Source organism: Rhizopus microsporus, assembly GCF_002708625.1.
Source record: "Rhizopus microsporus ATCC 52813 unplaced genomic scaffold scaffold_21, whole genome shotgun sequence".
Classification (NCBI taxonomy): domain Eukaryota; kingdom Fungi; phylum Mucoromycota; class Mucoromycetes; order Mucorales; family Rhizopodaceae; genus Rhizopus; species Rhizopus microsporus.
In genome coordinates, this window is record NW_019671936.1 from 71,254 (window position 1) to 96,721 (window position 25,468).

The window sequence follows — 25,468 nt, forward strand, 5'->3', positions numbered from 1 at the left end:
GTCACTTTTAAAAAAAAAGGGGGGTTTTGCTGTCAAACGGAACAAAAAAAAAGTTCAATAATAAAAGCGATTATTAACAACATTTTCAAAGGATGTTTGAGAATATTGCAAATAGCAACGTCATCTATTTCTGTGTATATATATTTATATAATAGGTATGTATATTTATATGTGGGGGTAAGGAAGGGGGGTATAAATAGCTACGGGTTGAATCGCCCTTGCTGTTGCTGCTGATGCATATTAAGCAATAATGGATTGGCTTGATTGTTATGATGATGATGTGGAATAGGAGTACTTAGAGAGCTTGAAGGTATCTTTCCTAGTAAAGGCACATAGTAATCTCCAGATGGGTAGTATTTATTACCATTGCTGCTGCTTGTAGGCAAGAGTGAAGTGCTTCTTTGTCTAGAATAGTGATTCATGGTAAAAGGCGTATAATCTGGAATGAATTGAAAATGGTTTTTGCTACTATTACTATTGCTACTACAACTGCTACTTGGGTAATCAGAGTCAATCATGTATGGATCATAGAGACCGTTCATATGAAAGCCATTGTTTGATTTTTGAGCCTATAAAAAGAGGTTATATATATCCTGTCTCTCTCTCTCTTTGTTCATATAACATACATTTCCCCAAGGTTGAAAGAGCTTATGATTATCATTTACAATTTTTCTTCTAGTGTGTTCATCTATGTATGGGGTTTAGTATACGTCTTTTAAGATATTTACAATATTACATGATTCAGGGTGATCTATAAGGTGCATTACAGAAGGACTAATGTGTCGCATATCTTCTGGATCGGGTGAGCCGTTTAGGACGTTGTGCAAAGTATCATCCAAAGGAACGAACCGACTTCCCATGAATGCATCAAACATAGTCCTGGCTTGCTGTAATTGATGCTTTGTGTTATAATCAAAGCAGAATTTGAAGGTAAGCACTCTGCTATCTAGTGCTGATAGCTGTCCTTGACCTCCTTCAATGATCAAGAAAGATGAAGTGGTCTCTTTTAGAGGCACGATATGCTCTGGTAATATCAAGTAAATTCCTGTCTTTTTGAAAATCTTGCTGTCTAATTCTTCAATCTCCTCCGACTCTAATATACGCTCTAATGCGACCGAGGCAGGCACACGAATTTGAATCTGCTGCGGCAAAAGACTCTGTATTCTCAGTCGCATGTCATTAATGTGAGCCTTTGGTCCAACAATCAGCACATGATCTGTTCCGTTTCGTTCAGGCCAAACAATCTTGATGTTATACAATCTCCCCTTTTCGCGTAGATATTTCCCACTAAAATGCAGTAAATATCTTTGAGCATAATAAGGAACAAACTCTGTCTCGGCTGTATGATCCCTGTCCTTTTGAAGCGTGATAAAGTTCATGATGGCTGATTTCAAGAGTTGAAGACTATCCTTGTTTTTTTGAGGGGTTCTTGCAATCACATTGTGTTCATTTTCAAAATAACCACCAAAAGTAGCAAGTTCCTCGTGACTCGAGAACTTGACGTATACGCCATACTGCTTCATGACCCTTTGAATGTTCTTTCCCGCTACGCCAATAATTCGGCGATGACAGCTTTCAGGAACATAGAATGATATCTCTGCTGGTAATTCTTCTTGGAGGGAATCGAATCCGTTTTGAGCCTTTGAGAAAACATTACTGGTTATAGTTATCAAAAAGTTGAACTGATTAAATGAGTCAAAATCGATTTGAGTATCACAAGTCTTCATGATCTTGTTGATCTTGCCATTCTTCTTTCCACTGATAAATTCGCGTTGATCGACAGCCAATTCGATAGAAAACGTCGTGGACTCATGATGTTCCTTTTTTCGGATATGAGGGACAAGATAATTTAAGGGAATAATAACTTACTTGTAAGAAGGATAACTTGGATATATACTGAATACAAGATTGAATTTGCTCTTTTGAGCCAGTCATTATTAGACGGTTATTGTGGTAGATGGTATGAGAGGTTAAATCCTTTAATAGATGACCTATTGCGTCCTTTGATTGTGGGACTGAAAATTGTATACTGACTTGGAATACATGACTTGCCTAAAGAGGGTCATTACTACACAAATGCGTGAATATACACATGGTATTACGTACAAGGTAGTTTAAGGATCGGAGTGTACGTTCTACATTGATATAATTCTCAGCATAGACTTGAACATTGTTTTGGTCAGAGCCAAAAGTAGAAAAGGATATGAACGAGCCTAGAGTAAAGATGTTAAAAAAATAAAAAGATAGAATTACATCACTTACCATTCTCCTTCATTATTTTGGTTAACTCTTGCTTTTTATAAAGCAAAATATAATCCCTCTTTTGTGGATTTAATGTTGATTTTGAGTTACACGTTGTTTTGATCTATCAAACATTTGAGTTATCATAAAAAAAGAGAAAAGAGAATTATAACCTTTTGAGAGACTAGCTTTTGTATTAATCCTATTGTTCTATTCACAGTGTCACTTGTGCTGCCAGTGATGTAAACAGCACTTTGTTGGGTTATATTGTTATGATTCCAAATAGACGGTAAATAAATACTACATCCAGTCTCTTCCATAATTGATGTATATTGACTATATCTTTTGCTTCCTACAATATTTATCATATAAAAGGGTATTTCTATGCTTTCTAAACATAATCCGGTCTATATACATATAAAATTTCTTAGAATATACAGTCAACTGTGACAATGATTGTATTTACTAGTATATCGACAAAGATTAATGTATCTATGCGCGCTTTTTCAACTTTGTCGATAGGTCCAACATATTTGATCGTCAATTGGTTATAATCAACAGTAATATGAATCTGATGGTCAATGGCTATTTTTACAAGCTGATCATGTAGTTTTTGTCGAGCAATGTTTTTATAAGCCAATCCTGGGTATAAAGAGTTGATGGATACATATACCTATATAATAAATATTTAGAAATAAAAAAACAACAACAAGTATCTAAGTATACTTGCTTCAGTGGGCTGAAATCTATAAATGTCAGCTTTAATAGACTGAACATTTGCATCTTTTGTTCCTGAGAAAACTATGACGTTGTTTGAGTAGGAATATATCGCTTGAGGATGTGATAACTCTAGTTGATCATGAAGCTCTTCATGTTGATGATCAAGGCTAAAGGAGCAAAGTATAAACATGTAAAAATAAAAATAAAAAGTAAAAATACAAAAGAAAAAGAAAGTGAGAAATAATAAAGCAGGAACTATAATTTTGTTAGTGTTTACAGATCGGAGATTTAAAGCTATTTATACAATTCTCGGAGGATACTCACGTTTGTGTCAGGAACGGATAGTTTTACACCGCTTGATTATTATTATTATCGCAATATAAAAGTGTATATATGAAAAGATTTATATCTTTTCAATTCTAGCCATACTTTGGCAACTTTGTCTACTCGCTGTATTAATGCTGCATCTTCCTAAACTGCCCGGATGCAATCAGTTGCTATGGAACAAACAAAGTCAGATTACACTAGGTCGATCCAAAGGCCCTGACCATGTGCGTACTGCACATACACTCCCTATGTAACCTAGATATTGTAAAATCAAGAATAATATACGATTATATGTGCTAGTGTGCTTTTCCAATGATAGACTCTTATGCCTATTCAATGTAAAAACAGACATGCATGTTTGTAAACTGAGCAAACGAAAAAGAGGCGCACCATCATTACCTTGTATCAGTCATATTCCAGTCCAATGATAGCAAATGTAATGAGTACCATACATAATTGAGTGACAACAATGCTCCCAGAAAATAGACAAAACCTAACGTGTCTCAAGTAAACCTTTACATATACACGCGTCTGGTGCGGAAGTAAAAAATCAAAGGCGAGCGAAAAGATGTTTTGAAAGCGTCAGCCTATATAATCTTGAGTAAAGGATTTTGCATTTCACCCATTCGCCAAAAGGGGGTCAATATAAATTAAGGAGCGTGTCATTATCTAAAGCACCACTTGTTGTATGCGCTCCCTTTTTATGAAGACGATGCAAAAACATATAGATAAAATACTCATATCGCGCTTATGGCCCAAACCTCGGCAGGTGTCCTGAGGCATCACTTTTAAACATAACGATCTCCTTGTAGTAGTCAAATATTAACATGTAACGAAAAGATGGAGACAGTTGAACCGCCTTATATGAGATGCTTACTATTTTGGGACACAAGTTTAAGTTAGCATCAGAATAGTATATAATATTATACAAAGCATCAAAATATCTATTATTAAAAATAAAAATAAAAAAGGAACACGGTAATTGAAGATATAATATCGGCAAAACCTCAGTTAGTCTAATCAGCCGATTCAAGCCGGTCATAAGCAACACTCTGACCAATTATTCCTGCTGTTATGAAAGTGTGTAAACTCAAAGGGCATTTGAAAGCCCCCTTCTTTCACAGGGCAAATAATAAGCAGGGCTTCTTGCTTTTGCCTAATAGGAAAAGAAAAAAAGAAAAAAACACGCAATAGCACACACACTTTGTAGCTCTTTTTTTTTTACCGCGTGTACATTTTGGGTGATGATGCCGACCGCTGACTTGTAATCATTTGTTCGTCAATGGAAGCGAGGCACTGAATGAGAGCAGCAAGAGACGTTTTATACAGCAGCTTTAACCTTAGACTTTCATTGCCAATATTACCAGGGTTCATTAGGTTGACTGTACATGCTCAACCGAGTCGTCAAAGTGTGTAGACAACTTTTCGTAACATTAGTATTGTCAAGCACAGTTGTACTAATTGTGTTTCATATGAACACAAAGTCCTCATAAAACTATAAAAACTAGACGCACCCTTTACTTCATCTTTAAGCCTGAACAGATAAGATAACCAGATCAAAAATTAACATCATCATATAGGGCTTTTTCATTGGAAATAAAAAAAGGATATTTTAAAGTTAATAGCAAGCAAGGGCAGTAAAAAAGACATGCGATGTAAACATAAAGCTACCTTTTTCTCTCTTGGCACAAACGTACCAGTACGAAATCACGCCGTAAGTGAATAAATATTAAAATGGTAAATAGCAATGATGATTGCTTTTTCTGTATAAAGCTCACCTTTACATAGAACAAAGGGGAAAGAAATCCCATAATGGAAACTACAAGATGTGTGTGACTCCATGATTTCATTTGCACTTTGTGTAATTTTTTGTACGCTTTTTCTTTGTAAACCTTTTCAATGAATAAGCATTTAGCAACATTACTTGCAAGTTACAAATCATGCCTTGAACAAATATTTGAGATGAATAACAAAGTTGATCAAGTGAATACTTCAGAGCAGCTAATTGCTAATAACGAGAAAACACCCGAAAAAGTGACTGAGCTACTTGAAAAGGTTAAACTGAATGTTGATACTGCAGTGAATAGGCGTTGTGCTGAAGCGAATGCAGTAAAAGCTGATATACAATATTTGATCGATGATATCCTATGGAGGTTTAAAGATAAAATTGCGGATAAAGCAACTAATAAGGATCATTATAAGCAACAACTCTTGGATATAATTGCTACACTATTTGAAGCCGAAAAGCAGAGTTATAGTACGACAGATGATGAAAACAGTCTGAACCAACTTCATGAGGACATACATCAATGGTTACTTCAAGCTGTACCTGTATTTCTAACAATATTTGCAGAGCATGAAGATAGGAAGAGGATCTTGCAGTTTTTGATTGATACGCCTCATGTAACTTGGGCTATTCCCTTACTTCAGCCGCATCCTATTACATACAATATCAGTGAAATGAATGAATATATAGACTCAATATCCCTTGTATTAAATAAGACAATATGGACAGAAGAAGATAATTTTCTTGCAGCTTTGGATCAATTAGCAGTTGATTATACCTACAGTAAATTTTTAGACATGTATCGTCTCAGCAAAGAAAAGATACAAGCAATAGACACAAGTTTACTAGAGATCACACAACGCATGACGAACATTCTCTTTAACGCTACACACCAATTTCAAAATATGAATACACTAGTCAAAAGACTTTGTCAGACAATCGTTCAGACAGTCCAGCTATTGGTAGAAGATACAACGATATGTGAACAAGAGCAGATTGACAAGTTTATCTTGGAATTGACCAACATGTTTCGCAGCGCAGATAACTCAACCATTACACTATTTTTGCCACAATTTCCATTTAGAGCACTTTCAACCCAAGCACTATGGCAGCTCGCCCTCCAAACGCTTTGTCTAAGTGATCTATCAGAGCCTACGACCGTAGAGGAAGTCTTAGAATTAGCACCCAACATAGATCTTTTCAAAGCATTCTTAAAAGATAACCCAGTACAAGACGTCTTTATGCTTAGTTGTCTAACTAACATGGTGGCCTGTATACCATCTGGAGTAGATAAACTATCTCAACATGATTTACTGGGTACATGTACAATTATTATTATATCCTTTGCTTTGTTTAATACCGCCTTTGTCGATAAGCAATTACGCAGTATGTATTATAAAGACGTAAGAGATCACTTTAGCCTTATTTGTCAGCATCACCCATTCATCATCTCGCTATTACTCCGTTGGACTGTAGAGCATATGCCCAAAATGCAAAAAATGGCTCTCTACCTATTTCATTCACTGCCGTTAGATAAATGGATCATGCTCACAAGTGATTTGAAGTGGCTACATCAACTGCTATCATCAAAGAACGCTGTTGACATTCAATTTGCCAAGTACATCCTTGAGAATTTAAACTATGGATATTCAGATACTATAGACACCATGATATCCAAGTCACAGCCATGGCATAGTAGACGTCAGCCGTTCCTAGACTATAGTGTTCACGAAGATATTGCCTTTTTGATACTGGATGCTTGTCAACGGCACCAACCACTTCCTGAACCATCCAAAGGCGCAATCGATATGGTCACTTCAGCTGTAGTTTCCAATTACATGGTAGCAAATAGTTCAAACGAGTTTATTCAGTGGTCCTGGACGATAATACAAAGACTCAGGCTGTATGACTGCCCTGTATCCACAAGGGCTACTGACATAGAGCAATCGCTTACGGCATCCTTTTTACGACTCATCCTCAATAGCTACAACGACTCATCAGCATCTCACAGTGCCCTCGTGGTCTATACGTCATTCATGCTTTCGGCTACATCGCGCCACTTTTTGCGGTTCGAGGCAGGTGATGGATGGCTCAAGCTGCTGACAATACTAAAGAGGGGTAGATCAGAGGCTGTGATAAACATTTTAAGTGAAATGATTCCTTCCTTTGTATACATGCATGGTGATGACATGTTCAATGATGCGAGTTTAACTGACTTTTTAAAACATGTCTTTCTTACCAAAACACAAATCGATCCTGTTATTGAAGCAAATATATGGCAAGCACAACTTATTGATGACTCTGTTATGGAAAAGGGCGCAGGTTTTTCGTATGTTGATCTTATGATGCACTGCTGGTTAAAGACTGTGTTTCAAAGAACAGACTGGATCAGTCAGAAGCCTCTAGTAGACATGATGGATACCCTTTGTAAATTGGCCTTTATACTAAAGCGACGACAACTGATACATCCGATGCTAGTAGAGGAGTACAAGCAATTAGAACGTCGAGATAATCTTCAACAACAGCTGCAGGATGGGAACCATGAGAACAATGGATCTCCCAAACTCACTCGACTTATCAAAAACATGGTCTATGAAGGCACAGCAGTTCCTACTTTACTGGTCAATAATGATGAATGGTTCATTTTGAAGGGATTAAACAAGACGCCTGGAGTAGACAATCATCATATATGGTTTGCCTTTGAGGCGCTCATGACAGAGACAGCTATTGAGAGATCTTATCGAGAGAATATTATGAAGGAAGAACAAAAGACGATCAAGCGACCGATGGACTTTTTTTGTATATACCGTTGGTTACATCATATACTTATTACCCCTGCAGAGCATCCTTTATTACCTTTGTTCCTGCAAATGTTCTTTTGTCTATACTACCAAAAAGTGGACAATTCGATCGTTTTGGGGTCCATCCTTTTCAGCAAGAAACCGGAGCTTTTAGCAAAATTAAGAAATCACATTGCCAATATTCAGACGTTTTATGGACAGAAAATACCATCAGCGCCAGGAATGGCAGAAAAGTTTCAGCAAACCTATTATGCGATGTGGATTTGGCTTGGACATAGCGAGTTAAGGCAGCCAGGATATGACATTAGCCAGCTACCGTCTCATTTTGATGTTCCTAGGCTCGCACAATGTCGTTTACGAACTGAAGATGAGCAACCCTGGTATGATGAAAAGCTATTTTGGATGGATTTGGTAGACAGAGATAGGCTGCTACAAGTTTTTTTGCAGCACAACTGGGAAGCATCAGATAAATTTAGAACAGAAAGCAAGAATGCAGACAATTGCTCTTCTTCTTCCTTGAGAAGTAAAAGATCAAGACTGATTATTAATGAAACAACAATTATACCTTTACCTCCAGTACAATTTAAAGAACCAAATAAAGTGTAGCAACTCTTGTTATTTTGCTACTGCTTGTGTTGATTCAAGGTAAAATATGAAAAAAAAAAAAAAAAACCTCTTTATCAATTTATTAATTATATAAGCTCTAGAACTCTATGGTATTCGTCTTCCAAGTTTAAATATGTTTCGTCCAATTTTGCTTTCCTTTCATCTTGCTCAAGCTCTTGTAATATATCCTAGAATATATACACACATTATATCATTTGTATACCTAAACCCTAAGCTTACTTACATAATTAAATCTGTAAAGTCTGTCTTTCACTTGAAGTCTATAAGTCCTGTAATCTTGTTCGTTTGATTTGTCTACATTGGATAATAGATATATTTCGATACATCGATGCAATTGTCTGTCTGTAAATTTATATTCTTGATGTAATCGATCAAATGTCTCTCGAGAAATAGGAGCCTTGAGTCCTTTAAAACCTTCATGTTCCAAAAGATAATGAATGTCATTTTTGTCTCTCATGTCTGCAAATTCTTCACTTGGATCCTCCACTAAGAAAGAAGCTAAGTATTTCCTCGATAGAGATGCTTCCTCTCTTTTTTACCTGTAATTTCTGACACTTCTTGGCGTGATTTAAATAGTTGATAGAGGATACGATATAGTTCACTTCCATGACCCCTCTTCTTATAAGGAGGAAGAACTAAAAATTGACTATCTTATCCATAAGAATTAACCCAGCTATAACCTTTATATAGATTACCTTATTCTCATTCTTGTATTTTCTGGCCAAAAGTAAAAAGGATATGCTGTACAATAGCCAACAAAATGATAAGATGCCAAGCTATGTGCGCCCTCCTTCTTGAAGCTTAAGTCAAGTTAGTCTTTTTCTCTTATATACAATCAGTAATGACTTTACATTGTATAAATCTCCCATTTCTCATCGTCATCTTCTATGTAACTTCCACCTTCAATAAAGAGCAAGACGAATAACTGCATACGAGCATGATATTCCCTGAACTTTTGATTGGCAAATGAACACTGTTTATAATTAATTAGATGATATGCATACACCTCTCTCTCTTCTTGTGTATTGCTTTACCTTGTAAATTTCAAACTGTTCTTCGCCTTTTTCACCGTCTCGAGTATACTCATGAATTTTTTCTCCAATGGGTCTAAATGCTGTATGATCTCTCTTGACAGTTTCAATAAAATCATCTTGCTTTGTCATGTAGCCTTGTGGGAAATGTTCTTGAAGAGTTTTCCAAACATCATCTATTGAATACGATCCTGAATATTTGGAAGAATATTGAATATTCAGAAAAGGCTGCAACGATCCAGAGGAGTACTTGAGCTATGTAGTATTAATTTATCTGTAAACTACTCTTTTATATTATGCTTTCTTTACTATACTTCAATCGACAAGTTTTTATAACCAAAGATCGTTTCGTGATCGCCAAAGATTGGATAAGTAAAGTCTGGATTGAATGTTGTGATCTCTACAGGTTCAGTTGATTCGCCGTCTTCTTCCTGTGGTCGTGCTTTTCAACTTGATCAATATTTTATTATTGAAAGATGTATATAAAACTTTTACCTAAGGATATATACGTAGATTCAGTAGCATTGGCTGCCCAATCAGCAAAATCAATCACCTGGGTAGAAGCAGGATGAGGAGCGATTTCAGGTTCCATTTTAAAGAGAAATAGAAAGAAAGAAGAAGAAAAACGCGTCTATTATATAATCGGGTTTAAATTTTGATTTTTTTAGAGTCTCGGCGCCAAAATAGGTCATAGGAGCTGTTTCTTTTCTTTGACCTTTCAAATCGCACCTGTCTCGCCTCAGTGATTTCAAAACCAAGCCAAAGTTAAGAACTGTTGTTGAGTCTGTTGAAAAATCGCCCTTCTTTCTCCATATTGTAAACAATTCATATAGGTGCTTTGTAGGCATCTTTGTCACGCGAAAATACATATCATTTTAAACATCCTCGTACGAAACAAGAAACGAAGTTGGAAAGCCGCCGTTCAAGCTTTCTTCATTCAACGTTTGTAGGCTCTTGATAGCCTTCCTGTCCATGCTGTCATTTACATAGTTTTCTAACCATAGAGATTATGATCATGGTGCTCTTGACTGTATTTAACAGAACCGTCGTTCATAAATGCTTTCACTATCTTTACGGAGCACCTAGTTTTTCTCTCTTCTCTTTACTTGATACGCGTCTTAATTTCTCTCGAGAGGATTACATAAATAACTATACATATAATTATTTTTCCTTGTTCAAACCAGTTCTTATCCTTGAATATGAACGTCATTTCTGGTATAGGATAATTAAGGAGAATACACTCAATATATACATGAATATAGCTTATTATAGAAGTGTATAAGAATATAGTGTAAAAAGTATTTTTACCATTGTGGCTTTCAAAACTTTTACTGGCAAAAGGCCCAGGTAAAATTCATAAACTTTCCCTAGCAAATGAAAGATGCAAGTAAAGGATATGCTTATTTATTTTTCATTTTAATTCAAATTTAATAAAGATGATCTCGACTGCTTTTTGACTTCCCGAGACATGTTTTGATTACACACGAAAAGCTTCGAAAGAGTCTTAGTAAAAAAGAAATCGAAAAATGAGGGTGGTATTTATAATGATAATGTGACTTGTTTACATTAATTTCAGCCACTGTACAAATTATCTGTCTCTTTGGATAATTTACTTGTTCACTTTAAATCTTTTAACATGACCGTTACCCGTGCACAACGTAGAAAGCTTGAAACAATTAATCAAGACAACAATGAACCAAGGAAACAAAAGACAACAAAACGAAAAGAAACTTCAAAAAAACAGCCAACAGAGAAAACAACAGCACAACATACCTCTGAAGAACAACAAGTGATACAAAAGTCAACAAAGCAAGAAGAAAAAGTGAAAGAGAACAAAGAGAAAGAAGAAGGATCTACTGAAATTACACAAGAAACTTTTGACTTGGATGCAGGATCTGACTCCAATTTAAGTTCAGAAGAAGAAGAGAGAGAAGAAAGCGAAGAAAGCGAAGACGAAAGTGAAGAAGAGGATGAAAGTGAAGACGAAAATCTTGATGAGCTATTAAGCAAAGCTGAAGCAGCATTGACAGCCCACCAAAATGATATGTCACTAGAGAAGAAATCAGCATCTATTCAAAAGCTATCCAAAATGAACACAGGTCTAGCTCAGTCTCTCTATTTCAAAACAGCAAAAGGACGATCCAAGTTGACGGAAGAAGCTGTTCAACTAGTGGATGAAGATGGAAAGGTAAAAAATGCACCGCTTGTCTTGAAAGCAAACAATACACTTGAGCAAAAAGCCAGTCGAAAAGAAAGACAGCAGGAACGAGAAAAGACGACTGGTAAAGATTGGTTTGATATGCCTCGTCCTGAAATCACACCTGAGCTTAAGCGTGAATTGCAGATCTTAAAGATGCGTCATGTCTTGGACCGTAAAAGACATTATAAAAAGATGGGCAAAAAAGAAGATCCTAAATACTTTCAAGTGGGTACAATTATCGAAGGACCTACTGAATTCTATTCTGCTCGCTTGACAAAGAAGGAGCGTAAACAGACAATCATTGACGAATTACTGGCAAATGAAGAACAAAAGCAATACTATAAGCGCAAGTATAGTGAAGTGTCAACAAGAACGAACAGCGGTGGCAAACGAGATTATAAAAAGTTAAAGGCTCAGAGAAAAGTGAGATATTAGAATGCATTAATAATAAAAAATGTTTTTGTTTTTATTATTCATTGATGACAGCCCGTATTGTGTCAGACTGTACTTGTCGTGTTCCTACAGTGCCATTTACTCTTACCACTATTACTATAATAACTATAGATAGCACTATTGAAAAGTAGAGTGTAGCATATCGGCATCGCTTTTGCCACATGGAGTCAGTTTCATTCTTTTTGAAGCTACCGTAGATCCAAAGTAAAGGGCAAGCAAATCCAGCATAAAAAAGACGTTCCTGCGTCCAATAAGAGGCCTGGCCCTGTATATTCTCGGTACTTAGTAGCAACCTGGGCAAGTGGTTATGCACATCATATTCTTTGTTTTTAGAGATGTTCTTTGGTTTTTCATTTTGTTGCAAACCTATGTTTACAAAAACACTGTGCTGGTGTCTTTCCTTCCTATCAAAAACAACCCGATTGCCTGAATTCACGATTTGGCTACACGATTTTGAGGATGGTAAAATATTTGGTATTGTAGCAGGTTGAGTATAGCATTGAGAATTAGCTGCAGATGGTTGTAAAGAAAGGCTGTAACCGGTGTACTCCAATTCTCCCTTGTTATGTTTAAAGGTAGTTTGGGCATCAAATATAGATTCCCACATACCCGTGGCTCTATCATTATTTTTCTCTTCTTTCAAGTTTACTGTAAGCAAAATATCATCTTTGGGGGGAAAATCTACTGCTGAACGTATCATTGGATGCAACCTCCCTGATTCATTTTTTGGCAACTGTGTCAAAGACTGATTGTGAGCATCGACTTGGGTTATTCTATCAAGGTGGTCAGGAACAGTTTTAGATACATCGGAATTATTTAGTCTAGACACACTGTCTATGGAGTTTATATTGATTTGCTGCAAAATAGATGTAAATGGTTGAGCTAAAGGCTGTTCAATCGCATCAACGACGCTCATACTTTTGTATTGTAACTAATTAATAGAGTGGGGAATTCAGAGTGAGGAATTAAGAAAGATAAACCCATTTGCAATTTATTTAAGCATATAGAGAACAGCCAGTTCAGTTTTGAAGCAAAGCAGCTTGTCTAAACGGTTAAATTAAAATCCGCATACACACATTACATTTACAGAAAGAGCGAAGAGTGTTATTTTCATATGCTAAAAATTACCCTGTTTACTTTTCTTTTTCTTTTGCTGTTGTATACCTTTTCGAATACATGAGCTTGGAACAGTTGAAACAGTTTTCTACTTGTGAAGTAATACCTTTGTCATGCTTAAAATAGAACATACAGCTAATTGCATTCAGATTGCAGATGCACTTTTGAAGCTTGGACAGCGACCATGGGGAGGATATATACCTGATATTGAGATGTGGTCACCTACTTATTGCGAGGGAGATACACGTATCATAGGCCCTGCATTTACTGTCAAGGTTAATAGATCAACTTAAAAAAAAAGAGGTCCTTTAATAATTATGCTATTTTTTATTGAATAGATGGTACATAAAGAAGATAAAACCTCACCTACACCCACAGAACATTTTGTAAGAATATAGAGAACCCAAGTTGGCATCATTATTGAAAATGATATCATAGGCTGATGCAGCTGAGAGTGGATCTATTATTGTTATATCTGCTCCCTCAGGTTGATACACACACACAAAAAAAAAGGACAAAGAATTAACCGTTTGATTAGATGTCAAAAACGCAGTTTGGGGTGGATTGATGTCTGCAAGAGCAAAAGCTAAAGGAGCCAAGGGTGTGGTCATTGACGGACGCGTGCGCGATTTAAATGAACATCGCCAGATGCAGTTTCCAGTAATGTTTCATCTTGTTGTTTTGATTGTTCCTAATACGTTTGTAGGTGTTTGCAAAATCGCATTCAATTCTGCCCCAAAATGCGTTTGTACGACCTTCTGAAATCCAGGTTCCCATCACGTTGTCTGCTGCAACAGTGAATCCAGGTGATATCATTGTAGCCGATCTCGATGGCGTAATTTGCATACCAAAGGATATGGTTGAGCAAGTCATTATAAATTGTGAAAAGTATATGGCTATTGATGATCAGTGTATGAAGGCACTTCAAGCAGGACATAGTGTCAAGGAAACATTTGCGAAATACCGAGGCCAGTAGTATTTTTATATACTTTATTATATTTTACAGTAGCAACAATGTTTTTTTTTTTTTTCTTTTTCTTTTTTGGTGTTATTTTTTTTTTTTTACAATTCATGAAAAGCAGAATGATGACGATGCAGAGATGCTGTATTACTTAGAGGTAGGGAAATTCTATGCGTACGGTGAGCTGTAGTGGTCATAGGAGGGGGTGAATAGGATGATTCATCATCTGATGATGAAGATGAAGTTTCACTATTGATTTCGCTTACAGGCGAGGAAAAAGATAGGTTTGCTGATGTTTGATATATTATTTCATCCTGCTGCGGGGCTTCTATTGTGCTCGATTTACGTGATTTCCGGATACCTTGTAGTGTCCTATAACGATTAAAGCATGTAGCTCTTTTACGATGTGGTAATAGTTCAGAGATTTGACCCCAAGTCAACCCTTGAGCAACTCCTTCTCGAATAATGTTATCTTCATACTCTGAAAATCGACTACGTGATTTTCCAACTGCTTGTTCTTCTGTATGTGTTTGATATCTACTCATAATGGGTGTTGATACACATCTGTGTCTATGGCCTTTATTGAGTATTGGTGGTGTTGTCAAAGGATTAAGCAAATCTGATACTGTATAAAGAAATACGTAAGTACATTATATAATACTTAAGTGTAGCCAGTAATGTTACCATTCATTATACACAAGTAATAAATACGGGGATATTAAAAAAGGAATAAAAATAAAAAAAAAAAAAAAAAAAAAAAAAAAAAGACAGATAGACAAGGAGTTCTTTTATATTCAAAAATAAAATCTCTCAAAATAGGTAATAAAAACATAACAAAAAAATTTTTCAAAATAATAAACATGACAACAATAAAAAGAAATAACCAAAGCATAACATTCACACATGCCAAGGGTATCCATGGATACATCATGGTAATCATAAACATAGCAATCGTCTTGGAGACGACAAAAGCTTTATTAATCTTCTCCAAACAGTACACAATGTACATCGACAACAATATGCTTTTTCCTTATTTTGATGAATCTATCTCCGACCTGTAACGGAACACATTCCGTGTACAACTGGACACATTTGATTTCTCCATCTCTCTCTGTCTCTCTCTTTTTCTCTTGCTCCTTTTTTTTTATTCTCTTGATCCCACTTTCACAATTGCAAGAAAATCATCTTTCATAGGCTGACATGGATTGTTGTCAACACACCAAAAAGATAACTGTTACACATATGCTTACGCTCTTTATTCACTGTGTACTAAAAATACTACAGTTGACCACATTTCTTCTTTTATACGCATCATGTCATCAGCATGATATTTCTGAGTTCATAAATGCATAAAAGTTATCATTTATTACTTTCATGTAAGAAAAGTAAACGAGATGGTTGTTTTTTATTTATTTATTCCCAAAAACAACAATTCCGGATCACAATGTGCTAATATTTATTAATAAACAATTCTGTTTTCAGATTTGTTGCCAATGTACCTCTCACATAAACATTTTTACACATGTCGAGAAACGAGCGTTGTTTCAAAACATATTTTTAAGATTTGATCCGGGCTCGGATATTTCAATCGCCCATGTAACATCTTTAGAATAATTATACCCTTTCACATAGTGATGATCCCTCTCTTTTTTTTTGGGTTGCTGTTTTTAGCCTACATAAAGCCTTTTCTCTTATACCTCAAGATGCAATCTTTTCAAATGACAGAAATAACATTATATGAAAGAATTAGCATGTAGTCATTCATTATAAAAGACAATTCATGAACAAAGAGGACTTGTGAGTGTCCATGTGATATGGACTTGTGCTGCATCATATCCTTCAGGAGAGGCTTATTATTTTAATATATACATAAAAGTGTCTATATGTGCGTATGTTACTGATATCAAACCATGAAGAAAAATATACCTAGTCCAAAGCATCAGTCATAGTGACATTAGTGATTCATCGTTGGTCAAAAAGCTTAGGCAGGGTGTGTTGTAACTGGAGAAATCAGACAGTGGTATGACAAATAAAAGAAATTGATAATGGGCCGATCAAAACACCTTCAGATAACAAAGCTCTTTATGCACAAAAGAAAGTTTTTATTTATAATTTGGAATCTTTACGGGCGGCAACAGCAGTAATAAGACCTAAAGTAAATTAAAAAAAAAATACAATGAATCCTTTGTTCCTTTATCATTAAATATCCATGACAACTTACCAGATGGGTCAGGTTGAGGATAGTATACAGAAGTGTTCTTGCCTGTGTTATCAATGTTAAATTTGCTCAAATCAATGCCAACGTAGTGCTTGTTCGGTAAGGCATAGGAAACCTCAGCAATTTGAGGATATTTTGCAAGTATTTGCTGCTGCATAAGGTAGAGTGTGGCTTGAACTGAGGCAGAATCGTCCTTTGCAAATGTATCACACGTGATCTGTCTAACACCTGCATGAATTGCCTTATAATCAATCTTACGAAGCACATCACTAGAATTGGAAGCAAATGTCCACTTTGCGTCTACAGCAGTTGAGAAGATACGGTCCCAGGTATCCTGAAGGGTAGTATATTCATCTCTATAGAAACCATGGAAGGCAGAGCCAGTCGTCTTGAGGACCAAAAGTTTTTCGAGGCCAGAAGTGATATGAATCCTGTTTCCAGCACGGTAATGCTTCACAGAAGTCGTCTGGATATCTTCTCCATCACGTACAAATGAGTGATTGTGGGGCTTTCCATCAACAATCATACGTGTCCATTTGTGCTTAATGATATCAACGAAAGCGCCAGAAATATGAGCATATTGCTTCAAGACATGTTCAGTGATTTCTTGAGCAAATATTTCAATGTTATCAACATTAGCACTACGCTTGGCCAAAATATTTACAGTATTCTTGCAAGTATCTTCAAATATGTCAGTTTATTATTCTCTCTCTCTTTTGAATATTCCTTACCAGTAGCAACAACAACCGAGTTATCTGCTTTTGTATAGGATGTCTCGATATCGCCTTCAAGTAAGAGTCTCACCTATATTATATCAGCATCTTTTTTTTTTCATTATCTTTTAAATTTACAGTCAATTCTGTACAGTGTTGAACGTCGCCTTCTTTGTATACTCTCAAAAGGCGGACAAGATCTTTGCCGTAGCGAGCATGCTTTAAATAAACGTTAGAGGAACCAGCCATGTTGGTAATACAAATTAAAGAAATGTAAAATAAAAGAGATAAAATGCCTCTTTAAATAACAGATAGTGTTATCTTAATTTGGCTACGGTATATCAGCAAGTGGGAATTATAAGGGGTATATTTGATACTTTTTAAGCTCAGTGAAAATATGTTGCACTAGTAGTGTGAGAAATAAATAATTATCAATACGCATAAAAGTGGCATGATAAACATTGGTGCAATTATTTATGTTTAATGGTGCAAAATAGCAGATTGAGCTTGAGATGAAGTCTCTGCTCTCATTATTTCTCTTAATGCCATGGTTGCGTATTGGCTTGTTCCCAAGGTAAATTCAACCTTTAATGCCAGATACTTACCATCTGGAATAAGGTTAGCCTCAGTTGATAAGTAAGTTGGTTATCTTACCTTCTACACCAGTGGGCTCAGGCAAGGCCTGAAGTCTATCTACATCTGTGTTACATAGCCTCTCTTCTGGATTATTATAGTGAATACATGACCTATTTTGTAATATATTAAAAATATATACAAGAGATTATTGTTTATATTATACCAGCTCATATTTCTTGGTTTAGTTAATATAGCTCGATAGTCACCATTCAATCCTCTATTTCATATTGATCAATACACATGCTTCTCTTTCAACTCTGAACTACTTACTCAAAATATTCTTTTCTATCCATCATGATCCCATCTTCAGCTATAGTAATCACAGTGTAAGCTTGTTGGTTTGTTTTTTCACTATTCTTATTTTACCCATGACAGCCCTGTATACTTCCTTTATCTCATTCTCAGGATAGACTGATAATTTTCCGGGCAAGGGGTAAACGATGTCCAGGATAGAGTACTTGTCTATATCTTCCTCTGTAAGTATCTTTGGCACTTTACGCTAAATCAAATATTAGACTTGTTATACATGATTCCTTTTACTTTCTCGTCTTACGTCGGTAAAATTGCGCCTTCCAGCGTTTGCTTTTTTGGAGTTTTGTTTGTTAGGCTTTGTATTCTCATTTTCAACAAGGACAAGGTCGCCCACTAAAGGCTTGTCACAGCCATATCGCTTGGCACGTTCAGATATCACGCGGTTCCAAACATAAGATTGGTATGCATGAGAGTACAACGAGAGCAAATGCTTAGGTAACTATCAAAAGGGGATTATCTTTAGTTTAATGTTTTTGTTTGCTACTTGTTATATTACACTTTTGATTGCCTTCTTATGTTGTTCAGGAAACCTAGAATAAAAGCCAAGAAGTTTACGCTCAGGCATGGCTCGCTTTGGAAAAATGGCAAGAGCAGCCTCGGCATTTTTTGTATCTTTCCATACTTGTCTTGCGTTTGCATAATCTTCACGCTCTAGTACATTTTAGTGTGTTAATGGGGCAACTTATGCAATCATAGATACACTACCTCCTTCTCTTGGGTAAAGAATCAAATTAGATGCTTCTTCATACTCGCGCTTCATGATAGCACATCCAATGGTATGAGTCAGTACTGTACTAGTTCCAAATCGCTGCATGCCAAAATAATTTAAAAAGCCATTATCTCTTAGAGACTCCAAAGAAGTTTGTATATCTTTCTCGCTAATGCCTTGCACATTTCTGATACATAGGCAGTTTTTAGACAAATAGTCAACATAAATTGCTTCTTTATCCCTTACCTAAGTACAATCGTAAAATGGTTTCCACCAAGATCACCAAGGGTTAATCCTTTAGGAACATATCTATGAATTTTTGGTCAGCATGCATATATATTAAGCTAGACATGCATTATTTACTTATAGTCACCAATATATATTCCACTTTTCAATAGTTCATCCCTTGCCTTCAAAAGACGTCCAGGTTTAATTCTTTTCAGCGTTAGTGCTTGTGTTGTAATAGCTCTAGCATCCTTAGTTCCTGCATAACCAAAATGTTTTGCATGAACACTATAGATATGTTACAATAAGAACATAGTCAATATCTCAGCCTATTCTTTTACCCCGATTTGCTTGAAATGATGTTGATCGCATTCATGGTGTCAATACTTGATTTATACATATGCACCTGCAAGTATTCCCCAGGCATTTTGTCCCATTCAATATATTCTTATATTTACAAATAGTTAACTTGTCTACTCTCTATTCTGAACATGATAATCACTTTACCATCCTGATAGTCATCCTCTGAGTTGGGCCATCCAATGATCAACTGTCCTTCCTTACCGCGACTATTTATCTTTGTTTCCAAGCTATTCTCAACGAGATGATAGAATTCAATGCGTTGATCTTTATTGGCCTATATGATAACATTGTTGAATAATGTTGGTTCGTATATTATATTTTATCTTACTGTCGTGGTAACTATAGCATCCTTGTCTTCAGGCTTATTTAGGAAATCACGGAACTGCTTAGAAAACTCTTGTCCAAAGATGTCTGCCAAACGCTGATCAAACTCTTCAGGTTCAAGAATATTCATTTTTTGATCCTGTGGAATTATACATTAGCTCATAAACCCTTTCTCTACCAAGATATTACCGTGGACGGTCCTTCTAAAGAAACAAGATGTATGATATTGTTATCCATATCAACCTCATTCACTAGAAAGTCTTCAGCTCTATTTCAACATTAGGCTTGATTGCATGTATATGCTATGGCTCTTTATGCTTGCCTGTATTTCAAGATGCTATGAAATCCTTGTAGACCAGGATTGACAAAGGCTTCAATACCCACGTCACTTTCCTTGACATTCTGATCAGTTCGAACACGCTTAGATTGTCGAATCTCCTCCGATTCAAGCGATCTCTTATTGCGCTCTGTACCTGAATCGCTAACGGATCTAGAAAAGATGTTTCCCATAACAAAATAAAAAAGAACTTTTACAGATTACAGTCATTTTAGAGAGGTTCAAAAATATGACTGCCCGCGCGGTAGCTGAAACCAGAAGCAATACAAAGTACAAGGTATCGTTTATTCCAACACTTTGAAGCACTAGTAAAGCATAACTATACGGGATTCACAAATTAGAGACAAAGAGCCTAGAATCAAAAGGAAATGCTCTGCAAAGAACAGTTTATCATTTGCTCGTATCAACAAATTCTCTATCGAATTGAAAAGAATATATCTGCATTTTATCGAGTTTGGCATCTTTATCTTTGCTCGATATTGCTTTTTTATTAGACAAGCTTTTAACTACAACTTATAATACTGAAAGGCCATCTCTTTTGATATATTTCCCTTTGCAGTTTACGCATATCGCTAAGCCACATAGGCTACACCTCATAGTATCTAACTTGCCTGCTTTTTCTTTACATCCTTTTCAACATGGGCATCACCTGGTAACAAAGCAACAGGAAATTAACTGCTTATATTATGCTCATTCCTTTCTTTAAAGTCTTGTTCGCTGGAAGAATGCAACAGGCATGCGCGATTTTACATTTATCGCTGAACATGTCACCAAGTCCTTGCAAGGCAAAAATACTGGACCTTGGTCACTTTCCTTCAAAGTATTTCGTGATATCAACAACAACAAGACAGTTTCACTAAAGGATAGTAAACTGCTTTATCAAGTCTCGCTTGGTCAGCAACCTGGGAATGTCTATTGTATGGTGGACGGAAGTGTAGTTGTTGAAGCAGGAAAAGAAATGGAAATTATCCTTTCACGTCTCAAGAATCTCTGGCAGTTGAGGCAGAACGTTACTATAGAGGTACTCTAACAGCAAATTCATCGTGTATGTATAGCTTACGTCTTGAGTAGGGCACTAGTTATGAAATTGGTGATTTTACATTAAGAGTAGCCAATATCTTGCTAGGATCAACATACAAAGGATTACTATTAGAGGTAGACTTTATTAAACAAAGACCTTCATGATAAACTCAATAGACATTATTAGATTGACTACCATCCGTGTTCAACGCCAAATAACGCCAGTAGTATCTTTCAAGAGTTTGTTCAATCCATTGTACCTCCAACAGCACAATTGTCATGTGAATACGAATACAACTATGAGGCTGTTGGTTTAAGCAACTATGAATTTACGATTGCTCATACAAGTTATCAATACATTATGCTTTTCAGAAACGATGGCTTGATCTAATTTATTATAGCATTTTTAATACCCCCTTTCAAAATAAATACTAGTTTTTTACATGTAGAGAACATAAGCAATTAAAGCGATCATACAGCTAATGATAGTAAATGATGCCTTATGTCTTGATATAGTATCACTACTGGGACGAGGTGTAGTAGTAGCGGGTTGAGTAATAGCAGCACTAGAGCTAGCACCAGTAGCACTGGCTGAGGTATTAGGAATAGAAGAAGAAAAAGCGGTAAGGACGATAGTTGTAGAAGAGGCAGAAGAAGAAATTGCTGTAGATGATACTATAACACTAGATGCATTAGAAACGGCAGAGCTAGCGGGCAATTGAGAAGCTGCAGATCCAGCTGAGCTAGTAACAGTAAAAGAGCTAGAGTACGCGGTTGCACTAAATTCAAAGGAAATAAGGGAAAACTGTGATAGCAGAATTGAATGATGATTTACTTACGTGTTACCATTTTCTGTGGGATAAGAAATCATTAATGAATATGTAGCATTTTGAGGTAAATCAGTAGGCACCTAATAAAGAAATAATTTAGTATTACTCTCCATTTAAGGCTATCTGACACGATTCCTTTACCTTCCAGTTGTACTTGCCATCTTGACCATTGATAGTAAATTTAATTCCAGTGATTGTCATGGAGGTAGGATTATTACCAGTCAACACATAAACGGTGGCATTACCAGGTGTACCATTCAACCAAGCTAAGTAAAATATTAGCTTCCTTTATGAAAATAAGCAGTAGACAATAACTTACTAATCGTAGCACTATATGTACGCAAGACAGTTAGCGTGTATATGAATGACACAACCCTTGCTTTCTTACATAGAACCAGCCTTAAAACTTGAGCCTTGGATAGGATTAGTAATATAAAAAGGTGAGGATTGAGCGGACACAACAGCTGTAAACAATGCCAAGAAAATCTTAAGAGTAGTAAATCTCATGTTTTATATCAAAGAAGAAAAAAGAAGTAATAAAAAATATATTCCGCAAACTTTTTATACTTACTTTTATTGTTTGGGCGCGTAATGGATAATCTTTTTTCAAAAGGTGCCTGAAAATCTTTTTTTAACTTGGCCCTTTTATTGTCCGTACACGGATATGGTATTTTTAAATAATTAACCTTTACTTTTCATCTTTTCTTTACTTCATTTTCTAATCTCTGGCATCTAAGTTCTATTTGTATTCAAGAACGTACATATACATTTATATCTCATTGTTATAGAAAATAAGGTCAGTGCTGGATATGAATAGGTGTAACATTACACCTTATATTTTCTGTAACGAAGACTAAAACGTGTCAATAGCTGTGTTTTAGATGAATTTAAATAGCAGAAATATAGAAAATGAACATTTATACGTAAGTGTAAATAAGTAGCTAGCAAAGTAATAGTAAAATGATAACAAATATTTGGCCTGTTTAACTAAATTAATTATAGACTCACTAAGAATTCTAGGAAAACTTGAAGAGATCATCAACCTATAACTCAGGGATATCTGTGCAAGCGAAAAAAAAGCACCTTTGGCACATTCCTTAAACTCTTTAATGTACAATTTTATATACACATGTATAGTTGACTCAATGTAAAGAATACATTTATGCACGATATTCTGAGAACATGCAGTAAACATATCACACTGTTATCTGATCATGTTTATCACATAAAAATATTTCAAGACATTAAATATTCATGATTTACTCATGGATAATCCGGTTTGTGTTATTCTACGCTTGTAACTGACTTGTTCTGCAATAGTTAATTAATGTATTTACATCTTTTGCTACTATTGGCAGCTGCTTGTCATTTTGGTAAATATAAAGTTAGCTGCTTAAAAGTAGAATGCAGAATTGTTTACTCTGATTCATCTTATTTTTTTTGAACTTCATAACCTCGGCCCATACTTGTATTACTTGCATAAAACGTATGGTCTATATCTGAACACTTTAGAACAAGCATGCACTTGCTAAAATAACGTCCATATTTTTCCTTAAAGTTTTTGTCTCGTTAGGTGTTGGCAGAGCGTAAAACATGCCTTTTAAGCAAACATAAAGAATCATTTATGCAATGTGAGCAAGTCCTTTCTCAGAAAGAGAGCTTTGATTGGCCCGAATTCTTTGGAGAAAGGAAAAAAGATAACGCTATGACTTATCTTTTAATACTCTTCCTTATGAATCTTCAACCTGTCCGGAAACGTCAAAAACGTTCAGCAGAGCCTACTCAAAAAGAGAAACGTATAGACTTTGTTATCTCTTCGTTTTCGAAGGAACTGGCGCTTAAAGTATTCAGTTACTTATCCTCAGCAGATTTACTGCAATGCGCAGCTGTCAGTACACATTGGGCAAAATTAGCAAACGATGAAACGGTAAGAAAAGTTGATGGAATACAATTCAGTAAATTACTAAATATATTTCTTGTAGCTTTGGAAACCTTTATTCTATAATCGTTTTTGTGAGTCTGAGACGAACGATCAGAATCATATTGCCAGAAGTAATAATAAAAGGAGAACCTCAGCAACACGCTATGGAGGGAGCTGGAAGACAAAGTATAGAGTTCATCAAAATTGGTTACATGGTATTAATGCAAGATTTAATAAATTACACTCTAGGCTAATTACTTTTGTTGTTAGGAAACTGTTATGTGAATGACATTACTATAGGAAATGACACAGAAAGCTATCCTAACAGTCAACAGTTGTTTCAAATGACAAAAGATATCATGTTTGTAGTTTCAGCAGACAAGTGTAAAATAGACGTTTGGAAGTACATCAAGGACGAATCCAGATTATTGTGTCGCATTGAATCGGCTAGACTTGCGAATTCTAAAATAACATTTATTAGATTAATTGATGGTAACCCACTTCACTTGCTCGGGGGTTATGCAAATGGAGGCTTTGTTCTATGGGAAATCAAAGCCAACTTGGGAAGTCTATCCATTAATGAAATAACAAATCATAACCCTCAAACAGATAAGGATGACAGTGTGATATCCATAGGAATGGACTTTCCTATTGTTCTGCTATGTACAAAGAATATGAAACTATCTGCATTTTATATCGATGAAACAAACACAGTTCGACCTATTCATCGACTACAAAGTCCTGTCGATTGGAGCTCAGTACACATTGACATTCACAAGCAAACGCATAATCAGCCTTTATGGGTAGCCACCATATGTTTTAGCTTGGCAATCGGAAACCATGCCACATCTGTTGGTTTACAAGAAGTCATTTTATCTTCTACAACTATTGTCTCCTCCCGACATGCTTCTGCTCTAGAATCTGAGCCGTTTTTCTTTTCTTCCAGCATGAGCTATTACTTACAGCAAAATACTAATGACTCAAACGACAGCAGCTTAGTTACGGCTATGGCATACTCTCCACCTTACTTAATCACAGCCCATCCCAACAATACCATCAAGAAATATATTATTACCAAAAACAGAGGATTGGATATTCGTTTTGAAAAAATATTGTATGGCCACACGTTTAGAGTAGAAGCTTTGGCTTTACAAAAAGAAAAGTTGGTCAGTGCTGACAGATCAGGAATTAAGATTTGGAACCTATTAAAAGATGATACAGCTGTAACAATTTATACAAACAAAAACCAATCCTTCTTGCAAGATCTTCCAGCTTTACGTATAAGGACACTATGCTTTGACGAAGATAGAATTGCTGCATTCGCCAAGGATGACAAGGATTCTTTTGTACGTTTATGGTCATTTGATTCAAGGCAAAAGTAATTTACTCCCATCTTATACATTAGAAAGCTTTGAAAAATGAGCTTATAATTATGTACATATTAAAATTCACAATTGTTCATAAATGCATTTCACCAAAAAATTAATTTGTTGCATGACATTTCGGTATTGGGATGTGAGAATTAGAAGAGGAAGAAATAGATGGATGGATAGAAAGTTACACTGCTACCGGAAAACTAAAACAGATCCGGCAAAAA

The 25,468-nt window shown here is 35.8% G+C and overlaps 13 protein-coding genes across 13 annotated transcripts; 5 read left to right on the plus strand and 8 right to left on the minus strand.

Moving 5' to 3' along the window:
- Positions 1-72: 72 nt before the first annotated feature.
- Positions 73-3,238, minus strand: RHIMIDRAFT_315852 (uncharacterized protein). Its single transcript, XM_023615025.1, has 9 exons — positions 2,972-3,238; positions 2,708-2,914; positions 2,415-2,648; positions 2,263-2,365; positions 2,107-2,213; positions 1,870-2,052; positions 737-1,820; positions 627-688; positions 73-569 (listed from the first exon to the last, which is right to left on the minus strand). Exons 1-9 carry the CDS (start codon positions 3,149-3,151, stop codon positions 201-203), a joined length of 2,529 nt encoding a protein of 842 aa, XP_023462455.1. The 5' UTR covers positions 3,152-3,238; the 3' UTR covers positions 73-200.
- A 95-nt stretch (positions 3,239-3,333) lies between these two features.
- Positions 3,334-3,787, minus strand: RHIMIDRAFT_267645 (uncharacterized protein; the record flags this gene model as incomplete). Its single annotated transcript, XM_023612010.1, has 2 exons — positions 3,688-3,787; positions 3,334-3,617 (listed from the first exon to the last, which is right to left on the minus strand). Coding segments are annotated over exons 1-2 (151 nt in total), but the record flags the coding sequence as incomplete, so codon positions are not given.
- Positions 3,788-5,164: 1,377 nt separating this feature from the next.
- Positions 5,165-8,621, plus strand: RHIMIDRAFT_69711 (uncharacterized protein). The gene is made up of 2 exons (XM_023615575.1): positions 5,165-8,520; positions 8,577-8,621. The coding sequence occupies exon 1, from the start codon at positions 5,188-5,190 to the stop codon at positions 8,479-8,481; it is 3,294 nt and encodes a 1,097-aa protein (XP_023462457.1). The 5' UTR covers positions 5,165-5,187; the 3' UTR covers positions 8,482-8,520; positions 8,577-8,621.
- On the minus strand, positions 8,549-10,154 carry RHIMIDRAFT_267648 (acyl-CoA N-acyltransferase). The gene is made up of 8 exons (XM_023612011.1): positions 10,029-10,154; positions 9,848-9,975; positions 9,537-9,788; positions 9,354-9,475; positions 9,198-9,302; positions 9,042-9,148; positions 8,726-8,988; positions 8,549-8,669 (listed from the first exon to the last, which is right to left on the minus strand). The coding sequence occupies exons 1-8, from the start codon at positions 10,123-10,125 to the stop codon at positions 8,568-8,570; spliced, it is 1,176 nt and encodes a 391-aa protein (XP_023462458.1). The 5' UTR covers positions 10,126-10,154; the 3' UTR covers positions 8,549-8,567.
- Positions 10,155-12,202: 2,048 nt separating this feature from the next.
- Positions 12,203-13,102, minus strand: RHIMIDRAFT_301421 (uncharacterized protein; the record flags this gene model as incomplete). Its single annotated transcript, XM_023614365.1, has 1 exon — positions 12,203-13,102. The coding sequence occupies one exon, from the start codon at positions 13,100-13,102 to the stop codon at positions 12,203-12,205; it is 900 nt and encodes a 299-aa protein (XP_023462459.1).
- A 260-nt stretch (positions 13,103-13,362) lies between these two features.
- RHIMIDRAFT_241264 (RraA-like protein) lies at positions 13,363-14,278 on the plus strand (the record flags this gene model as incomplete). The annotated part of the gene is made up of 6 exons (XM_023609544.1): positions 13,363-13,401; positions 13,452-13,577; positions 13,641-13,688; positions 13,741-13,789; positions 13,841-13,962; positions 14,009-14,278. 6 exons carry the CDS (start codon positions 13,363-13,365, stop codon positions 14,276-14,278), a joined length of 654 nt encoding a protein of 217 aa, XP_023462460.1.
- A 43-nt stretch (positions 14,279-14,321) lies between these two features.
- Positions 14,322-14,991, minus strand: RHIMIDRAFT_315856 (uncharacterized protein). Its single transcript, XM_023615026.1, has 2 exons — positions 14,948-14,991; positions 14,322-14,888 (listed from the first exon to the last, which is right to left on the minus strand). The coding sequence occupies exons 1-2, from the start codon at positions 14,952-14,954 to the stop codon at positions 14,365-14,367; spliced, it is 531 nt and encodes a 176-aa protein (XP_023462461.1). The 5' UTR covers positions 14,955-14,991; the 3' UTR covers positions 14,322-14,364.
- A 14-nt stretch (positions 14,992-15,005) lies between these two features.
- RHIMIDRAFT_267661 (uncharacterized protein) lies at positions 15,006-15,597 on the plus strand. Its single transcript, XM_023612012.1, has one exon. The coding sequence runs from the start codon at positions 15,124-15,126 to the stop codon at positions 15,322-15,324; it is 201 nt and encodes a 66-aa protein (XP_023462462.1). The 5' UTR covers positions 15,006-15,123; the 3' UTR covers positions 15,325-15,597.
- A 726-nt stretch (positions 15,598-16,323) lies between these two features.
- On the minus strand, positions 16,324-17,500 carry RHIMIDRAFT_294860 (urate oxidase cyanide uric acid ternary complex). The gene is made up of 4 exons (XM_023614128.1): positions 17,333-17,500; positions 17,213-17,285; positions 16,485-17,162; positions 16,324-16,413 (listed from the first exon to the last, which is right to left on the minus strand). The coding sequence occupies exons 1-4, from the start codon at positions 17,441-17,443 to the stop codon at positions 16,370-16,372; spliced, it is 906 nt and encodes a 301-aa protein (XP_023462463.1). The 5' UTR covers positions 17,444-17,500; the 3' UTR covers positions 16,324-16,369.
- On the minus strand, positions 17,485-20,491 carry RHIMIDRAFT_267673 (tRNA pseudouridine synthase D). Its single transcript, XM_023612013.1, has 15 exons — positions 20,086-20,491; positions 19,953-20,031; positions 19,768-19,902; positions 19,584-19,713; positions 19,418-19,523; positions 19,215-19,364; positions 19,098-19,160; positions 18,848-19,038; positions 18,639-18,793; positions 18,384-18,581; positions 18,197-18,329; positions 18,101-18,140; positions 17,994-18,047; positions 17,849-17,940; positions 17,485-17,802 (listed from the first exon to the last, which is right to left on the minus strand). Exons 1-15 carry the CDS (start codon positions 20,271-20,273, stop codon positions 17,675-17,677), a joined length of 1,842 nt encoding a protein of 613 aa, XP_023462464.1. The 5' UTR covers positions 20,274-20,491; the 3' UTR covers positions 17,485-17,674.
- Positions 20,492-20,507: 16 nt separating this feature from the next.
- Positions 20,508-21,511, plus strand: RHIMIDRAFT_294862 (TATA-binding related factor; the record flags this gene model as incomplete). The annotated part of the gene is made up of 4 exons (XM_023614129.1): positions 20,508-20,752; positions 20,809-21,121; positions 21,172-21,255; positions 21,308-21,511. Exons 1-4 carry the CDS (start codon positions 20,739-20,741, stop codon positions 21,509-21,511), a joined length of 615 nt encoding a protein of 204 aa, XP_023462465.1. The 5' UTR covers positions 20,508-20,738.
- Positions 21,512-21,559: 48 nt separating this feature from the next.
- On the minus strand, positions 21,560-22,457 carry RHIMIDRAFT_301422 (uncharacterized protein; the record flags this gene model as incomplete). The annotated part of the gene is made up of 5 exons (XM_023614366.1): positions 21,560-21,899; positions 21,960-22,030; positions 22,092-22,216; positions 22,270-22,280; positions 22,339-22,457. 5 exons carry the CDS (start codon positions 22,455-22,457, stop codon positions 21,560-21,562), a joined length of 666 nt encoding a protein of 221 aa, XP_023462466.1.
- Positions 22,458-23,578: 1,121 nt separating this feature from the next.
- On the plus strand, positions 23,579-25,434 carry RHIMIDRAFT_267686 (uncharacterized protein). Its single transcript, XM_023612014.1, has 3 exons — positions 23,579-23,877; positions 23,933-24,086; positions 24,142-25,434. The coding sequence occupies exons 1-3, from the start codon at positions 23,656-23,658 to the stop codon at positions 25,251-25,253; spliced, it is 1,488 nt and encodes a 495-aa protein (XP_023462467.1). The 5' UTR covers positions 23,579-23,655; the 3' UTR covers positions 25,254-25,434.
- The last annotated feature ends 34 nt before the right edge of the window (positions 25,435-25,468 follow it).

What these genes read in the sequence shown, in the direction of transcription:
- RHIMIDRAFT_315852 (XM_023615025.1), bottom strand. Translation starts at nt 3,151, where the DNA reads ATGTTTATACTTTGCTCCTTTAGCCTTGATCATCAACATGAAGAGCTT. An exon ending in ATAGATTTCAGCCCACTGAA is followed by an intron (nt 2,915 to 2,971) that starts GCAAGTATACTT and finishes TTTATTATATAG; the next exon opens with GTATATGTATCCATCAACTC. An exon ending in TATAGATCACCCTGAATCAT is followed by an intron (nt 689 to 736) that starts GTAATATTGTAA and finishes CCCCATACATAG; the next exon opens with ATGAACACACTAGAAGAAAA.
- RHIMIDRAFT_69711 (XM_023615575.1), top strand. Translation starts at nt 5,188, where the DNA reads ATGAATAAGCATTTAGCAACATTACTTGCAAGTTACAAATCATGCCTT.
- RHIMIDRAFT_267648 (XM_023612011.1), bottom strand. Translation starts at nt 10,125, where the DNA reads ATGGAACCTGAAATCGCTCCTCATCCTGCTTCTACCCAGGTGATTGAT. An exon ending in ATCTACGTATATATCCTTAG is followed by an intron (nt 9,976 to 10,028) that starts GTAAAAGTTTTA and finishes CAAGTTGAAAAG; the next exon opens with CACGACCACAGGAAGAAGAC. An exon ending in AACAGTTTGAAATTTACAAG is followed by an intron (nt 9,476 to 9,536) that starts GTAAAGCAATAC and finishes AATTATAAACAG; the next exon opens with TGTTCATTTGCCAATCAAAA.
- RHIMIDRAFT_267661 (XM_023612012.1), top strand. Translation starts at nt 15,124, where the DNA reads ATGACAACAATAAAAAGAAATAACCAAAGCATAACATTCACACATGCC.
- RHIMIDRAFT_294860 (XM_023614128.1), bottom strand. Translation starts at nt 17,443, where the DNA reads ATGGCTGGTTCCTCTAACGTTTATTTAAAGCATGCTCGCTACGGCAAA. An exon ending in CTCGGTTGTTGTTGCTACTG is followed by an intron (nt 17,163 to 17,212) that starts GTAAGGAATATT and finishes ACATATTTGAAG; the next exon opens with ATACTTGCAAGAATACTGTA. An exon ending in TCCTCAACCTGACCCATCTG is followed by an intron (nt 16,414 to 16,484) that starts GTAAGTTGTCAT and finishes AATTTACTTTAG; the next exon opens with GTCTTATTACTGCTGTTGCC.
- RHIMIDRAFT_267673 (XM_023612013.1), bottom strand. Translation starts at nt 20,273, where the DNA reads ATGGGAAACATCTTTTCTAGATCCGTTAGCGATTCAGGTACAGAGCGC. An exon ending in ATCATTTCAAGCAAATCGGG is followed by an intron (nt 19,365 to 19,417) that starts GTAAAAGAATAG and finishes ACATATCTATAG; the next exon opens with TGTTCATGCAAAACATTTTG. An exon ending in AGTATACAGGGCTGTCATGG is followed by an intron (nt 18,141 to 18,196) that starts GTAAAATAAGAA and finishes TGATTACTATAG; the next exon opens with CTGAAGATGGGATCATGATG.
- RHIMIDRAFT_267686 (XM_023612014.1), top strand. Translation starts at nt 23,656, where the DNA reads ATGACTTATCTTTTAATACTCTTCCTTATGAATCTTCAACCTGTCCGG. An exon ending in AATTAGCAAACGATGAAACG is followed by an intron (nt 23,878 to 23,932) that starts GTAAGAAAAGTT and finishes TATTTCTTGTAG; the next exon opens with CTTTGGAAACCTTTATTCTA. An exon ending in TCATCAAAATTGGTTACATG is followed by an intron (nt 24,087 to 24,141) that starts GTATTAATGCAA and finishes TTTTGTTGTTAG; the next exon opens with GAAACTGTTATGTGAATGAC.